The sequence below is a fragment of the Trichosurus vulpecula genome, chromosome 2 (assembly GCF_011100635.1).
Source record: "Trichosurus vulpecula isolate mTriVul1 chromosome 2, mTriVul1.pri, whole genome shotgun sequence".
NCBI lineage: Eukaryota > Metazoa > Chordata > Mammalia > Diprotodontia > Phalangeridae > Trichosurus > Trichosurus vulpecula.
The window spans coordinates 356,517,234-356,534,554 of record NC_050574.1 but is presented as its reverse complement, the minus strand read 5'-3'; the positions used below and the strand labels follow the sequence as shown (position 1 = coordinate 356,534,554).

The 17,321-nt window shown below is 36.7% G+C and overlaps 1 protein-coding gene across 3 annotated transcripts in view; it reads right to left on the bottom strand.

Annotated features, from left to right (window-relative positions):
• Positions 1-17,321, bottom strand: part of CBLB (Cbl proto-oncogene B) — a 229,127-nt gene that overhangs the window by 12,229 nt on the left and 199,577 nt on the right. For 2 of the 3 annotated variants that reach the window (XM_036745974.1, XM_036745975.1), the window contains exons 15-18: positions 16,998-17,095; positions 16,751-16,882; positions 11,926-12,066; positions 5,296-5,415 (exon numbers count right to left, since the gene is read on the bottom strand). In XM_036745974.1, the coding sequence (XP_036601869.1) occupies positions 5,296-5,415; positions 11,926-12,066; positions 16,751-16,882; positions 16,998-17,095 (491 nt within the window). The remainder of the gene's footprint in view (positions 1-5,295; positions 5,416-11,925; positions 12,067-16,750; positions 16,883-16,997; positions 17,096-17,321) is intronic. The other variant, XM_036745976.1, reaches the window with a different exon arrangement.

Genomic DNA, 17,321 nt, shown 5'->3' with positions numbered 1-17,321 from the left:
ATTTCACAGAACTTGATAGCAATGTAGCAAATTAGATACCCAGAGTTCTTAGTTCTCCATTCAAAATGAACTAATGTGTATTTGAGAAGAAAATTGTCTTGACAATATACATGCTGATGAAAGAAATTCCCTAGGGAAATTGAATCCTTCATTTTCTCTCAAAAAATCATTTTGCCCTGAATTTGACGACCAAATGATCATGTTAATATGACTACAGGTATCCCTTTATATAAGGAATAGATGTCTTTTTTGAAACTTGGCTGTAAAATGAAATTCTTTACATAAAAGTTGGTTTTCTATTCCCACTGATATAAATATAGGAGATTGTTCCCTGTTTTACCAAAAGGCAATTCAGGAAGACTTCGTTCAGGTAAATTCATGAGTTCATGAACTTAGTAAGGTACTCCATGTAGTTTGCTTTTATTCCTGCACCACAATGTGTTTATGCTGCCTTCACCCAGAGAAGTTTGTAGACCCATTCCACAACTTTAGAATGAGGATCCTAAATTTTATACTGCTCATACCCCAGAAAGAGTTAGAAGATACAAGAATGGATCTAAATACTGAGAGAAGAGTCAAATGGACAGAGCTTTCTAGCCAGGGTCTGAGTGACCTCAAAGGAGGCCATGTACCCAAACTGGTGAAGCTCTATCTTTGCAACACTGTTCTCACAGAGGAGACAGTAAAGGAGCCACAGAGTCTGGGGTTATTGGTCACAAACATTTCCATAATTTAAGTGTTCATCTTTTACTCAAAGTGATTGTGCCTTTCTATGACTTGCAAAGTTAGCAAATTACTGCATAAATATTCATTCACAAAATACAGCTGTGACTTGGATGGGATGACTAAGGGTACCAAAATATAGAAGGTACAAAAATTTAAAATAAATTATTTTAAAGACTGAGTAATTTTTGTCTTTGTTACATTTATATTTTGACAACACTTAACTCTTTCAGAAGCAGAAAAACTAAGAATACTTTGTTGAATTAGCTATCAAGCTGCTGATGTTCTTTCCCCTGGTAACCGCAACTGAGGTAAAGCTCTAATTCAGCTTGGCCCAATTCTGCCATCTGCTAGGCAATCCTCCCTCTCTGAGAAAGTGAGGCCAGTGACCTTGCACAACTCTACCTCACTCAATCCAGTTCAATTTCAAGTCATGGCATCATCTTCCTGACATCGTGGTCCTCTTTGAGAATGAAGGACATATCACACTCACACTCACACACACACACACACACACACACACACACACACACACACACACAACCACCAGGTAAAAATAGGAGACAAAACTGTGAAGAGTTCAAAGCTTTCTTCTTGTTCCCTTTCTTTTCTACTCAGTGGGGAGGTGGGGGTTCCCTTCAAGTTCCTGATCACTAGACAGAAATTTGTTATTGTTGACTGATTGATTATACTTTGAAATTCATTAATATTATCTATAATGAAATGAGGCAAGAAGAGGTTGAGTGACTCACCCAGAATCACAGAAGTAGTAAGTATTTGCGGCAGGGTGTGGACTCATGTTTTCCTGATTTCAGGCCCAGCACTCTACCAATTGCACCACCTAGCTGCCTTAGAATGTCTTTATTTATTTATCAGTTTTATATTTTCTGGCACTTCCCATGTTACTTTAGCTATTATTTAATGACTATACTCTAACCACCTTTATTACAATAAAGTCTTATGCTTGTTCAAGGTCATTCTCTTCATTAATGATGATATCACCATATCAAATCCTAAAGCAGTCGATGGTCAAATAAATAGGTCAGATTACCATCTAGGTTTTCTGCAGCACTGAAATTCAAAGATTTCCTACATACATGCTGAATTAAGATTAATCAATGGACCAGAGTATTGAGGCCACTTCCAATCTATTAAACAACAGTATAATTCACTTAGACAGTGAAATCAACCTCTCCTTAGCCAGCATATCTCCCAACCCCGTAGAAACAAAAAACAACCTAGAAAAAATAAAATATCACAATATCTGATAAGCTATAACTGGGTATTAATACAGATGTAATGTACTGTTCTCTTAAGGTCTGTTGCTCAGTTAAACTCTGCTCAGAGTTCTAAAGAAAAACTGCAACTGTGAGAGACTATTTTGGGGAGATTTTTTGCTTTAGAGTTGAGACCACAGTTGCAGACTTCGAATATGACAAATGTACGTATTGGGAGATGGGATAGCAAAACTGCTGTATGATTATGGGACAAGTATAAGTTATATGATTGTACTCTGAGCCTAGGAAAATAAATATTGTTGGTGGTGAACAGCTGTATTTTGAACTGATTCAGTTAATACTACAGTTGATATTAGGGAATAAGTAGCTGAGCACAGGAACAGATTAAAGATAAGGAATTATGAAAGTCAATCAGCAGATTAACCAGTTCAGCAATGGAAGTATCTAATGATCACAGTCATCAAAGAACTTACATTACTAGGAAGTTATAAGAAAGTTATACTATTACGGAACTTTCATGGACAGTTCCTGAGATAGAAAGAGGACACCAAAGTCTTCAGTTCCAGAGTTGTAAGATACTCTGATTACATGGATTTTACTCACTCACGTGCCTGACAAGTATATGTGTGGGCCCACTCCCCTACACACTGAGTACATTTGGGGTATGGACACACGGACCAGGCACACACATGTAAACCTTATGCATTTGCTTTAACAGGAGTACCTATGATATTATTTCTTTTGCTTTATTACTAAATAGTTATATTTAAGATCTGTGTCATTGTCATTGTGAGTTGCTTGTTGTATAAAGGGAAATGCATCAATAGGGGTTCAAGCTCCAGTGCTAAAGTGATGAGTAGGAGGAGTGTGTTAGCCCTGTAAAGGCTCTTACAGAATTTGAATGTAAACAAGTAGTGGGGGTCCTTCTCTGGGAACCTCAATCTGCTACAGACAGAGTAGGCTGGAATAAGTGAGCTAGCCCAGAGAACACGTAGTTATCCACACACCCAGAGACGTGTGAGGTGCTACAGCGGATGTGCCCACCCCATGTATTAATGACATAAAATAACGAGAATGAGTTTGAAAAACAACCTCATGGATTTACAGTTATATCATGCAATCTTGTCTAACAACTGACTGATGGATTATAAATGATTTTACCACCCCCCGCCAACCTGTACTAATGAGCTAAAACCATCCCTTTTACTGGACATGTATGTTTCATTTCATTTATAAATCAAGATTAATATTAGCTCACAGCCTTCTTACTTTCAAGGGAAGGAAATGTGCCCAGGCATTTCTAAAGGAAATAAGTATTCATATTTGCAATTGTAAGGCTTGGTATGGATAATCTGAGCAACTCTCAGAAGAACATTCTTAACATCTCTAAAACTTTTCAAATACAAAATTAGCCAAATACAACATCAAAAAGCTACTAAATAGTACTGTAGACACTTTGTTCTTTGGGACACAACAGGATGTGTTAAATGGGAATATTATTAACATTAACATTATTATCTGGAAGGACTTCAGGACTTTTAGAATTGAAAACACAAGAAATGTCTTGTTATTAAAAAAAATGTTAGTTTGCACATAACAGATAGCTATAAGCATACACAAGGAAACACAAATACAAATCAGCTATACTTCATTAAATTTTAAAAAACCATTTAAATGTATGATTTTGAATTTAATAGGATAAAGTAAAATTTTCATACTTAACAGCAGGTATTCATTCATTCATTCTAAAATGTGAAGAATACAAAGAAGGATTCCTTACCGACAAAGTGCTTACAGACCACTGGGAGAAGTAGGGTCTTTGCCCATGTGTGGATAATGATGCATAAACTAACAACTGATAGGATCCTTTTGTGATTAAATTCTAAGTTATTTCTCCTCTCTCCCACTAAGAAAGGAGAAGCACATATCAAAGAGATTTAGGTTACCTATAGGTCACTCCTCAATTCTCACATGCTAACTACTCATCGTATACTGCCAAAACCCTTGGAATGCAGACTCCATTACAGGAGAGTGCTGGGTGTTTTATGGTTTCACCAGTTAGGTTAAACTCTAATGATAACACTAGGCTGCCAAAAGGAAGAAGACTTAGAGCTGTCCTGTTTGGCTACAGCAGGGCAGAAATAGGAACAACAGACTGAAATTAGACAGAGGAAGACAGAATTCAGGTTGATTGTAAAGAAAACATTCCTAATAATTAGAACCATCTCAAAGTGACATAGGCTGTCTCACAGCAACGGCTCTTGTCCACTTGTTGAAGATTTCATAGAGGTGATTCCTGCTTAGACATAGATTGAATTAGATGGCATTTGAGGTCTGTTTCAATTCTAGCCCTCCGTGATTACAATAGTATTTGCAATATCTTCTGACCAAATTTCTAAGAAAAACATATTCCTGAGCTTTCAACCTTGCCCTTCTAAGACTTATAGCGTCTCCATACAGCAAACTGGACCAGAAGATTTACACAACATGGTTTAAGGTGGTGGAAAAAGCATTAGAAAAAGAGTTAAAAGACCTAGGTTCATATCCAGGCTCTACTTGGAACTTGGCCTTAGATTTTACTTGCTACGTACTTCGGTTTCCTCATTTATGAAATAAAGGTGGTGGCCTAAAATATTTCCCAGGGTCCTTCCTTCTAGTTCCAAGACTGTGATCTCAAAAAGAATCAATATTATTTCTACTTCTTTTCCCCCAGCCCTAAACTTAGAGGATCCAGGTATGGAAATGACTTTGGAGGTTATTTAATTCAACTTTCTCATTTTACTGAAGAGGAAACAGGCCAAAGCTATATAAGGGTCTTGCTCAGGATTACACAGGTAGTAAGTGGCATGTGTGAGATTCAAATATTAATCTTCTGGCTCCACATCCATTGCTCTCTTCAGTATACAGCACTATTCTTTCAGTCTTAAAGTAATAGAACTGAACATCTCCTCATCATAAGATCCACAATGAGGCTTTAGAATCTGGGGCAGAGGTTGGTAGTATCTTCTAGTCAAATGACTTAATGGAGTTTCAAATACTCTGAAAAGCAAAAATACTGCAAGGATCTGTGATTTCACCAGTGTAGGTGACTTCCTCCACTGATGTATCACTGATGCATTACATCAGCTCAGACCTCTATAACTTAATAAATGGCCTCCCAGAGCTAAGAGCAATGTAAAAATATATTGCTGAAAAATTCATCTCCATGATGCCATGCTGCTGATGACCCCTCTTTGCACTTGGCAAGGATAGTCTACAGACAAGACATCACTAGGCCCATAACACAAAAAAGCACTATTAAAAATGCAGTTATTGCAATCTGTAATCAACTCACCTGAAGCTGAAGGAAGCTGATCGTAGTCTTGGGATGTCCTGTTCGTTTTGACATTTTCATTTGCTAATCTCCGGGCAGGAGGCATGGGTACTAAGCCATTTGCTGAATCAAAAAAGGGATCTTTAAAATAAATACAACATTTTGATTAAAAACAATGGAAATATTCATTTTGTTTACTAACTCCCTTCCTTCCCCCAAGTCATCAAAAGCCTATTGCCTCTTTTTTTTAAACAATTAGTCCCGGCTTGAAAACCTATTAAGAAAACTCATTTAGGAACACTAATAAACACCATTCTCTAAGCTGTCAGTATAATCTCAAACTCATTCCTCCCTCAGGAGATATTCTCAATATTGACTATTGATGGGATATACATATACTTAATCTCTGTTAATTAGCCATAAGATCCATGAGGGTAGGAATGTAACTTTGAAAATCTAGCACTATAACTTCATATTGAGCTATAAAGCCTGGGTGATAGGCTCAGGCTCCCTCCTACTTACATATAAAGCTAACTTATTAGAAACTTTGCTACTCTTCCTGCAAAGTTTTGAATATACTATAAAATCTGATTCTGTGTAACTTTGGTAGTTAGGGTGGGGGGCAACAGGAAAAGGAAGGCCAGTTGTAATTGCTGAATGTTTTAAATCAGAGATTCTAGATTACATTGATTTTTAGTGTAGGGAAAAACCTCAGAAGTGATGTAATTCAACTCCCCCATTTTACAAAAGAGGGGAACAATACGCAGGGAGGCAAACTGCTTTAATCAAAATCTCTTGGTAATCAGCAGAAGCAACATTAGAACCCAGGCATCCTGATTCCAAGCCCAGGGGCCCATCTACTATACCATTCTGCCTCTCAGTTTTATTACTTTCAACTATGTACAGAAACTGGAACCAGCAATTAACAATGTGTCTTCAAGGGCAAGTTCTGTCAGATCAATTTGAATACAGAGCTCTTTTGAGCTTCTGTGAGATTTAGATTTCTGTGACCTCATAACATCTATATTTATTCATTCTCAAGCTATCTTATTGAAAATAAAACACCAGTTACCTCATATGTAAGCCTTTTCTATTTAAGAAGTTTGAGCTTGCACCCTGACTACTTTTACATTCTGTTATCAACTATACAGAATTTAGAGGTGAGTGAGAATAGAAGGGAAAGATGAGCTTTCTGTTCTAAATGGACCACCAATTTTCTATCTTTGGACAAAGCAGTAAATAGAAGCATTGCCTATCTTAATGTGAAGAGCTAAGAGTAACAAAAATAAAAAAATTAGGACACAGTATTTTCAAAATCCCATATTTCCAAATATCTAAAGTGTTGTTCTAGAATTTTGAAATAATTTGATAAAAAGGCATTTTGTCATTAAAAACTATCAGGGTTCATTTTTAGGTATTTTCTAAAATGTGGTTGGCTCAATGGTAGAGCACTATAAATAGATTTATTAAAAACAACTTTCCAGTGCTCCAATGTTCTTGGATTTGGTATCCTTTACTGTGTTAACAGGGACAGTTACATTGTTATAAATATTTATTTATTTGTACTTAAGGAAAAATGTGTTCAGGACAAAATCCTTGCCAATATATATATCAATGCTCCATTAAAATCCTTTACTCACACATCATTAGGTGCCACCAGAAAACTCTACAATTGGTAATAATGTTCATTTACTTCCACCACTCAATTTTACTAAGTGTCAATTCTAAACCTGCTTCCAGAAGCAATGACTGCTTTGCACCTTGATAAGGCACATGCCTAGTAAACTGAGCCTTGTGTTGGAGAGGCACATGCTATTGCCCGTACTTAGTACCCAGGCCTTAAAGGAGAAAAACAGACAGATGACCCACATGGTAATGCAGACCCGAGTCTGGTATTCCACAACTGCCAGCTACTAACAGGACCTTACATTGACTGAGCGCTGAAATTTACAAAGCAACTACTTTGCATATACTTTCTTGTTTGACTTTGTAGTATTATGCGAATTATTATCCTCATTTTATAAATAAGGAAACTGAGGCTCCAAGAGGGGACCAGCCTTGCTAATGGCCCCAGAACCAGTGCATGATTCAAATCCAGCTTCTGCTGACTCTGTGTGTAGAACTCTTTCTATCAGACCGTTATGACCCCACTGATATGGAACGGCTGAAAGACAGCAGAGATTATTAAAACGTATTTTCTAATTTATAGTCTGGAGGTAAAACAAAATTGAGACAACTAGCATCTTCGACACAATGTGGTAATACAGCAGATGCATGCTTACTGAACAGATTATTGTATCAAAAAATGAATTTAATAATATAGAAAGCAATTTGATTAGATACTATAGCTGATCTTTCCTATAAATCACAATTTACTATTTCCTATAAAATAGGGAATTTTCTATTTCCTATAAATCATGATAAAATATATAATTTCTTAGGGATAGCATAAGGGAATAAGAGGACATCTGGTAAAAATAAAAGATCTATAAGGAAAGAAATGATATTATAAATAACTGAACCTTTCAAGGTCCATTTTCTACACTAGGTAGAAGTTATGAAGCTTTTTAGATGAAGTTCTTGAAACACTCCTACAATAGATAGGTTGCTATTTCAAGGAGTATACGCCTATGTTACTTCACAGCATCCTAGTAGAAGATTTCCATAAGAGAATAATGGGTTGCAGGGTAAGACAGGTAGCTAGGGCTCAGGTTTTGGAGGGTCTTGACTCCCAGGAGAGCACTCCTGTGGTTTGTTCGTATGTTTATGCTGTCTTTCCCACAGGCCTGCTCTCTTCTGTCTGTCTCTCTAGACTAGCTTTAAATCCAGTTCTAAATCTATAATTCTATGAAACTGAATAAGGCAAAATAATTACCCTAGACAAATAAAAAAAATAAGAAAAGTGAAAAAAAAAGATAATATGAATGGATTCAGATCTTTTCTTCTAAAGACAAACACAAGGTTAGAGCTAGTTTGCTACATAGTAAAAGGCAAATGACATCATGCTCATCCAACAGGGCAGTTGAAAAAAGGAGAACATAGTTAATCACATACCCGCCCCCTTACCCCCCAGTCAATGTTGCTTAGAGGAGACAGATAAGATGGTAATGCGCAAATATTTAAATTAACAGAAGGAGATGACACAGGAGATGCCACTGCTCAGGCTGGATGGAGTGTCTGGCACTGGCACTAGGCACTTAATAAATAATCTCTCCCTCCCTTCTTTCCTCCTCTCCTCCCTCCTTTCTGTTCTTCTTCTTCTTCCCTCTCTCTTTCCCTCCTTCCTGTGGGCATGTTACAACTATGCCTCTGCTATGGAGTTCTCAGAAAAACAGTGTTGACAAAATCTAGACCTATAAATGGAGTTAGAAAAACTTGTATTTCCAAGCCCAAACTGAGTAAACAGAAGTTTCAAATTTTAAAATCTTCTACATAGCATATAAAACCACAGAATATGAAATTATATTAGCATTATTATGAAACATTGTTTTGATGTATTTGCAAAACTCCTCTAATAAAAGCTTTAATTTGCGTCATGTTTCTGTTATGGCTTTATATGGGATTAGAAACAACTTGATAAGGGAAGTGGCAGAGTAAGAACAGAAAATATTATCCATCTTATGAGGAAAGTGAAGGTGACCATAAGATACAATGAACATAAGTTTTGCCAAGGCTACATGGATGCTAGATGGCAGTTATAACTTGAACACAGGTCTTCAGAGACCAAGCCTATTATTCCTTGCCTACTATTCCAAGTCTATTATGCCTTCACCCTTAGCTCCTCTTGATTCTTCATATTTAAAGGACTTTTACAATGAATTATAATGGATGGAGAGCCAGAAATATTTTTTACACACAAGATGCTATGAAATATTAAAATCTTACTCAAGTGCCTGTTAAAACTTTCCTAGAGAAAGCATGGAATCTTCAGACACTAAGGCAATTTTAAAAAGAAGTCACTCTGATCATTCAACCTGCCTCATACCAAGATTTACCCAGCACTGATATAGAGCACCTGACATTTGGCCAAGTCCATATATGGTAACATATAAGTATTTACTGGACGAATGCATGTAGATTGAACCAGTATTTCTGGATAGGAGGAACAAATTAAAAATAAACTAAAGAAGAAACTACCTTCCCACACCACCCCCCAGTATGACTGGGTAAAATAGTATTGGCAGCACCACACTCCTCACAATTCTTTCCCCTCCCTTTGCCTTTTACTTTGCTGTAGCTGTTGTTTAGATTCATTTAAGTGACTTGCCCAGGGTCACACAGCTAGTAAGTGGTTGAGGCCAGATTTGAACTCAGGAAGATGAGTCTTCCTGACTCCAAGCCTGGCACTCTATCCACGGTGCCACCTACAACTACAGAAAAGAAGTAGGAACTTTCAAGAGCTATGAGTTTTTTTAAAAGCAAACTAATGTCTTTCCTCTGGTCAGCTCAGACAAAACAGAGTGGCATTCCCATCCATGGTTAAATTACATAAGTCATACATAGTGGCTGAGAGATAATGTGAAATGAGGCAGGTGGGGATGGGTTGGTGCCAACCTAATCCTGGAGTGTTTGAGTACCAACTTATGTTCAGAATGAGTTATTTTTAAAAAAAGTTAATACTTAGGGCCAAACAAAATATTATAGTTAGAATAAACTGACAGCAATTAGATGAATACTGAATGAGATATTAGTCTGCACCTTACTGTTTATTTCTTTAAAAGGTGTAGCCTAAAAATACCTGGGCCTGGAGTTAGGAAGACTTGTCTTCCTGAGTTGAAATCTGGACTCTGACACTTATTAGATGTGTCGCCCTGGGAAAGTCACTTAACCCTCTTTGCTTGAGTTTTCTCATCTGTAAAATGAGCTAGAGAAGGAAATGGCAAAACACTCCAGTATCTTTGCCAAGAAAACCCCAAACGGGGCCACGAAGAGTCAGACATGACTGAAACAACTGAACAAAAAGAGCAAAAGATATCTGCTTTAAAAACTGCACACAAAGTGGAGGGCCTTCAATTGGTGATATAACTAAGGTGTATGAAACTAATGGAAAACTGTGGCAACATCAAGAGATGCTGAATAAGAGAAATTCACAGAAATGCAGAGAAACTTAAACTGCTATAGCACAAAGTATGAAGATCCAAGAGACCTACGTACAAAATGACCATAATAATGGAAAACAACAAAGGAAGATATCAGAATTCACACTGATAGAAATACTAATCTTGACCCTAACGGCATGATGATGAAACATATCTACATCCTCCCCTCAGAAGAGAAGTGGTAGGCTATGAAATGAAGCATTCGTTGGTTAATAAGCCAGTGTGTTTTCTTAAATTTCTTTGTTACAAAGTGTATTCTGTTGGTTGCAGCATGTTATTAGGAAGTAAGAGTAATGTAAAAGAACAACAATATAGAAACAGAATCAATAAAACACTAAAAATCAATAAAAGCATATTTTTAATGGTTTGTTATCTGGCTATTTTGACAATATGGTAACTTTTTGATCTGGAAAAATAGAAAATTGGAAAAAAGATGACAATTTTAGCCAGACTGCTTACATCAGATTGCTGTAGCAGAATGCTATCACTGCTTTGTGGCAAAATATTCAAATTGCAGGCCATTTTGTTAAGCAAGGAACTGATCCAATTTGGAAGATTAAATGTTGACATGAAAATTATGAAGTGGCAGTCAATGTCACAGAACTTGAGTAACCTTTCCAACAAACTTGCTCATACTTTTTTAATTATAGAATCAAGGAAAAAAGGAAGACAAAGAAATTCTCAGTGTGAATGACAGTCTACTAAGGGAAACCATTTAGCATCACCGATCTCATTTAAGGTACCCTAGCTCTAAAAGCTTAGCAGGGGAGCTGCAATTTTCATGGCTTTATATGGTTGGTTCTTAGGTCTAAGAAAAACTTTTTAAAAAATTTATTTCCATGGTTAAGCAAACAATCAGGTCAGTTCATACTTCAAGATACATATTTTATTAACACTAACAAAGCATATTACACCAGTCTATATAACAATGATTATAACAAAAGTTAATTCTATCTGGGAAATAATTTTTTTCAGAGTATTGCCAAATGAATGGTGTTCATTTACCTATTTGTTTTTCTGGGGTCCTCAGTTTGAAAACAAAACACTAAGTTAATTCTTCTAAAGAAACCACTTTACAAAATAGTTGAGTATGACAAATCACACAAGCTGTCAATAAAAACAAGACAACCATTTCTTAACACAATGGAAAGTTTAGTATTTGTGAGCATCTACAAGTTGTAAAAACAGCTAGTTACTCCAAAACCTAAAATTATCTTAGTACTTTGCAAATGGTTAATAAAGAGACTTAGAAATTCAAAAGAACTGGTTTTGCCACAAATGAGTAGTACAACCATGAACATTTCACTTCATCTCATCTGTCCAATGAGGAGATCAGACTAGATCTTGAAGGTCCATTCCAGCTCTAAAAACCCATCTATTTCTTCCCTTCTTTCCATTTTTTCAATTTCTTTTGTTTCAAAAAGCAGACTCTTAAATTTTTCTGAAAGTTAGCTAGAGGCAAGCAAATTGTGAATGTTTGATAGCTATCTTGTCAGATAAGAGAGAAGTTTTTTCTCTCAGTTAAAGATCTGGATTTGGCTTCTCCTCTTACCTGAAGGAGGAAGAAAGAGTTCATGTCCTGAGGATGGCCGGCTCCCAGAGCCAGGAGGTTTTGTATGTTCAATGAGACTATGTCTGGCAGGAGGTGGGGGTGGTGGAAGGGAGGGAGGAAGGACATCGAAAGCATCTTCACCTGTATTCGGAGAAAAGTCAGTACCATAAGCCCAACTTTATTAAAAAAAAAACACAGTATCAAGCAAAAGTTGCAACTGATTTTCTCTTGCTGCTTACAGCCTTTCATTTCCAAGATCTATCAGTTCACTGATTCTGATAATGGAATCTTTATGTCTGATTGCTTGTCCAGGAACTGCGTGTGCATGTATGTGTATAAAACTCACACACGCAAAATGACTGACCTTTAATTCCAATACGTTCTTTTCGTTTCTCAGGTGAATTTTTGCAGTTTATGTAATTTTTCAGCTTATGCAACTTGCACCATATAGCTACAAATTTTAAAACATGAATAAACAAAATCGAACAAATTTATTACAGCTAAAATCCCTCTATAGCAAAAGTCTGAGTGACAAAAATGGCTCTCCCCCACACCCCTGATTTACTGCTGCCACTGATGCTCCATCCCCTCGTGTAGCTGTTCAATACAACAAAAGAATGTCAGCCACTCCTTTGAGTTAATTTAATAGGATTCAATCTTTATAGGCTAATTACTTTATTTTGCTCAAATTACAGCCAATCAGAAGATGTATCCTAAAACAGGGACACGTGTTACTGACATGGTAAGTTTCTTAACGAAAGAGTAATTAAGTTTTAGAGCCATCCTCTTTTGTGTGGCTCCAGGAGTCATAATAACTGATGCTCGCACACTGCAAAAACAAACTGCAAATTTATCTAATCACTGATTCTGTTAAAAAAAAAAACTATAAACACATTTTTAAAGAAAAAAATAATGTTCCTATGTGTCTTCATCTAAGTAAACTACTAAAAATATTAAAGTTACATATATATGTATAGATGTAACTATATATAAAAACATATACATAAATGTACAATGTACTTTATCACACTTCTGTAAAAAATATACAGATATAAACCTTTATGTGTTTTAATTTTTATACAGATATACAAAGATCATGTACAGAGATGCAGATTTAACTTTCTATTACAGCTAAATTTAGAAATACAGATATTCTACACCAAACCCTGCTCCAATACTTAATCTTGGCATGGAGATGACCCAGTGAGTAAATTCTGATATGCTCCAAAGAATAGGAAAGACTTTCCAGGACTGACCTGTTGTCATCAGAGTACTGAATGTTGATCATCTAGGGACTAGCTTAGGGATGTTTGAAATGGTTCATCCCCAGAGAGGTGGCCAAATATAGATGATTTTTGTTTCATCAAAATACCTTATCAATACTGTCTTGTAATGAACAGAAGGTGACAATTTACACCGATGGAGGAAGGACTCAAACTAATGAAATACTGACTCCCCTAGTTCTTGAGGTAATACATATTCATACATTTTATTTATAATGAAATTTATAATGGAAGTTTGATAAAACTTTATCCACTTGATAACACTCTATAGGACTGTACTGTGACACCATGTTAGTGTAACTTTTTTTTTGTACATTTACAGATGGGCTTCAGCAGAATTTTGAATTATACTAAACTTCAAGCTGTGATAACTTCTGTTATTGTGGGGTCCCAGTGAATGGTGATGCTTTATTTTTCAGCTTTTTTCATTGCAAAATTGGAGCTTCATTTTCATCAATCATAAATACTGTTCAACATGACAGTAGATACACATCTATATAAATATATGTCTACCTAGATACGCATCTCTGATACACAGGAAAGGCTTCCAAAGGTTCTCAGATCTGCTTCTTTTTGAAGGAGTAAATGGGTACAGAAGAACAACAAAGAAGACTCACATACAAAGGGAACAGGTGGTCTAGTTACTTTCTCTTTTGCCATCGGTGTATCTCTAGGAGCACAGACCTGGAGCTCAAAGGGACCACAGAGGTTGAGTCCAACTGCCTCATTTTACATCGAAGGAAACTGACATTCAGAGAGGTCAAGTGACATGTACGTTGTCATACACCTAGGAAGTGTCTGAGGCAGAATTCACACCTAGGTCTTCCTGACTCTTAAATCCTGCACTCTATTCTTTATTCCACAGCACCCCTTGTTGAATAACATCTTAGGCAGTCCATTCAGGATTGTTTCTGCTTGAAATTCCCCTACTAATGGCTACCTATTCTCAGATTTGCTCCTTTAAAACTCTCATGTATATAACTTTATTTTTTCAATTTCCTTCCTTCTACTTCTGACATCACAGCTGGCCTGTTAGCTCATTTGCCAGGGAAGTAGCAACAGCAGCAGCAGCAGATGCAAAGATTCAAAATTCCCCTTAGTGCCAAGTTTAAAAAAAAGAGAGAAAAAATATATGTATATAGATATGTATGTATGTATGGAAATGGTTCCTTGACAAATGTTGATACAAGATGTTGATACAAAAGCCTCCCTCATGTTAAGAGACAGCTGTATCCTCTCCTTACAGAGAGCTTTCCAAAGGGCTCAAAATGACCTCCCAAGTATTAAATCATTTGTGCCATCAACAACTCTGTGTTAGGTAGTGGGAAGGAATATTATTCCTTTTTTTTACAGTCTCAGACACCAAGGGAATAAGTAATTTGCCTACCATCACAGGGTAAGTGATAGACCAGGAATAAAGGAAGGACACAAGTATTTAAGTACCTACTATGTGCCAGCACTGGGGAGCAGGGATCTACTATGTGCCAGACACTGTGCTAAGTGCTTTACAAATATTCTCTCATTCGAGGGGCAGGTAGGTGGCACAGTGAATAGAGCACCAGCTCTGGAGTCAGGAGGACCTAAGTTCAAATCCAGCCTCAGACACTTGACCTTAACTAGCTATGTGACCTTGGGCAAGTCACTTAACTGCAATTATCTTGCCTTCCCCCCTCAAAAAAAATTAGGTATCTTCTTAGAACAATTTGGAACTATGCCTAATGGGATATAAAAATGTGCATACCCATTGACCCAGCAATATCCCTTCTAGGGCTGCATCCCAAAGAGATCATAAAAATGGGAAAAGGACCCACACGTACAAAATTATTTATAGCAGTTCTTTTTGTGGTGGCCAAGAACTGGAAATTGAGGGGATGCCCATAAATTGGGGAATGGCTGAACAAGTTGTGGTATATGAATGTAATGGAATACTATTGTGCTATAAGAAATAACAAGCAGGTGTACTTCAAGAAAACCTAGAAAGACATATAAACTGATGCTGAGTGAAGTGAGCAGAACCAGGAGAACACTGTATACAGTAACAGCCACAGTGTGTGATGACTGACTTTGATAGACTTAGCCCTTCTCAGCAATGCAAGGACCTAAAACTTTCCAAAGGACTCATGATCGAAAATGCCATCGACATCCAGAAACAGAATTATGGAAGTGGAATGCAGAGGCGAAGCAGACTATTTTCTCTTTTGTTTTGTTTTCTTTCTCATGGTTTCTCCCATAATTCTTCTACGCGACATGACTAATGTGAAAATATGTTTAATAGCTATGTATGTGTAGAGCCCATACTGGATTGCATGCCATATTGGGAAGGGAGAACAAAGTGAGGGGGAGAAAATTTAAAACTTATGGAAATGAATGTGGAAACTGAAAATAAATCAATTAAATTTTAAAAAAGCCCCAATATTCTCTCATTTGATTGTCACAACAACCCTGGGAGGTAGGTGTTATTATTATCTCCATTTTACAGTTGAGGAAACTGAGGCAGACAGAGCTTAAGTGACTTGCCCATGGTCACAGAGCTGGTAGGTGTCTGAGGTCAGATTTGAATTTGGATATTCCTAACTTCAGACCTAGCTATATATTTACCATGCTACTTAGCTGCCTAGAGGGCTAGCTTCACTACTCTTTCAGATACACGTGCAGCATCAGATTCTAATCTGAAACTAGAGATGTGAGGTTTATGTATTTTATGTAGATAGTCACTAAGGAAATAGAGAAATAAATCACAGGGCCAATCTGGTGTGTAAGAGGGTCCTGGAGCCAGGAAGACCTGAATTCAAGTTCCGCATGTGACACACTACTTACGTGACCCCCATCAGCTCACTTAATCTCTCAGTGCTCTAGGTGACTCTAAGATTTTAAGTTACATAGGGAGTGTCAACTTGCACCGGTAGAATGAGTTTCCTAACTGGGACTTCCCTAGATCATTGAAATCACAAGTCTAGCCCATATTTTTCTCCCTAGGGATGTAAGCCATTTGACCTTTATAAGAATTCTGCACAATTGAGTAAACTATTTCTCATGGTATCCACCGAGGCCATCAAAGAGCTCACTAAACATCAGCTATACATTCATTAACATCTGATTAGTTCTAAAATATCATAGCTATTTACGTTATACCATTAAAGAACCAACTGTAACAAAAACCCTATGAACCATGTTTTATATATGTACTTTGCACAAACTGCAAAGGAATATAAATATTATATTATGTTATGTTATATTTAAAGATATATTTCTCATATTATATAACATGAGAAATACTAAACTTTCCATGACCCCATGAGAAATTAGTATTTATCTTCCCCGCTGCCTAATGGCTATCTGTCTAAATATTCAGTATGATTATTCATCGGGAGTCACGGCTATGGGAGCCTGAGAGTCACCATCACCTATAAAACCTACCAGCTTTCCAAAGAAAGGAGAATGATTAGTAACATTCTAGGTTTGTGTGCATAACTTGGAATGCTGAAAAGATGCAATGTGTTTAAAAATTTTTCTTTTTTTTGTTTTATAAAAAAGTCTTCAACCTAGTGGTGGGATGAGAAGATCATAATCAGAGGGCGTCCTGTTGAGTGAAGAATCAAGCTTTGGATTGTCCCGGGATGGAGGTCTGGCAGGTGGTAATGGCACCGCAACAAGAGCTGAATCAAAAACATCTCCTAGAGGATAACACAAAATCTTAGTGTGTTTTTAGTATAATAAATTGACACAATTTTGCCTTTCAATTCTATCATTAAGATGCTAAATATAGATAGGAAATTTTCATGTACCCACCCTTTATATATATGCCTAATTCAGGCGGGTTTGATTTCTTCAGTTCTGAAGAGGTACCATGTATTCCATTCATTATACATTGACCATTCTCACATGACCTGGGGGTAGAGAGAAAAAGACATGACTTATTTGACTATAATGAAATCCAATTTTAAATTTATTTAAGGTGAGGAGGATGAAAGAAGGGGCAACCCCAGTGTAACATTTTATAACAAAATTTGAAAAATTAATTAACTTTCCCCATGAAAAGAAAAAGTAAAATATATCTGAAGGTACTTTATATGTCCTAAAAAGCAAAGGTAAAAAAGTCATGAAAAGAAGGGG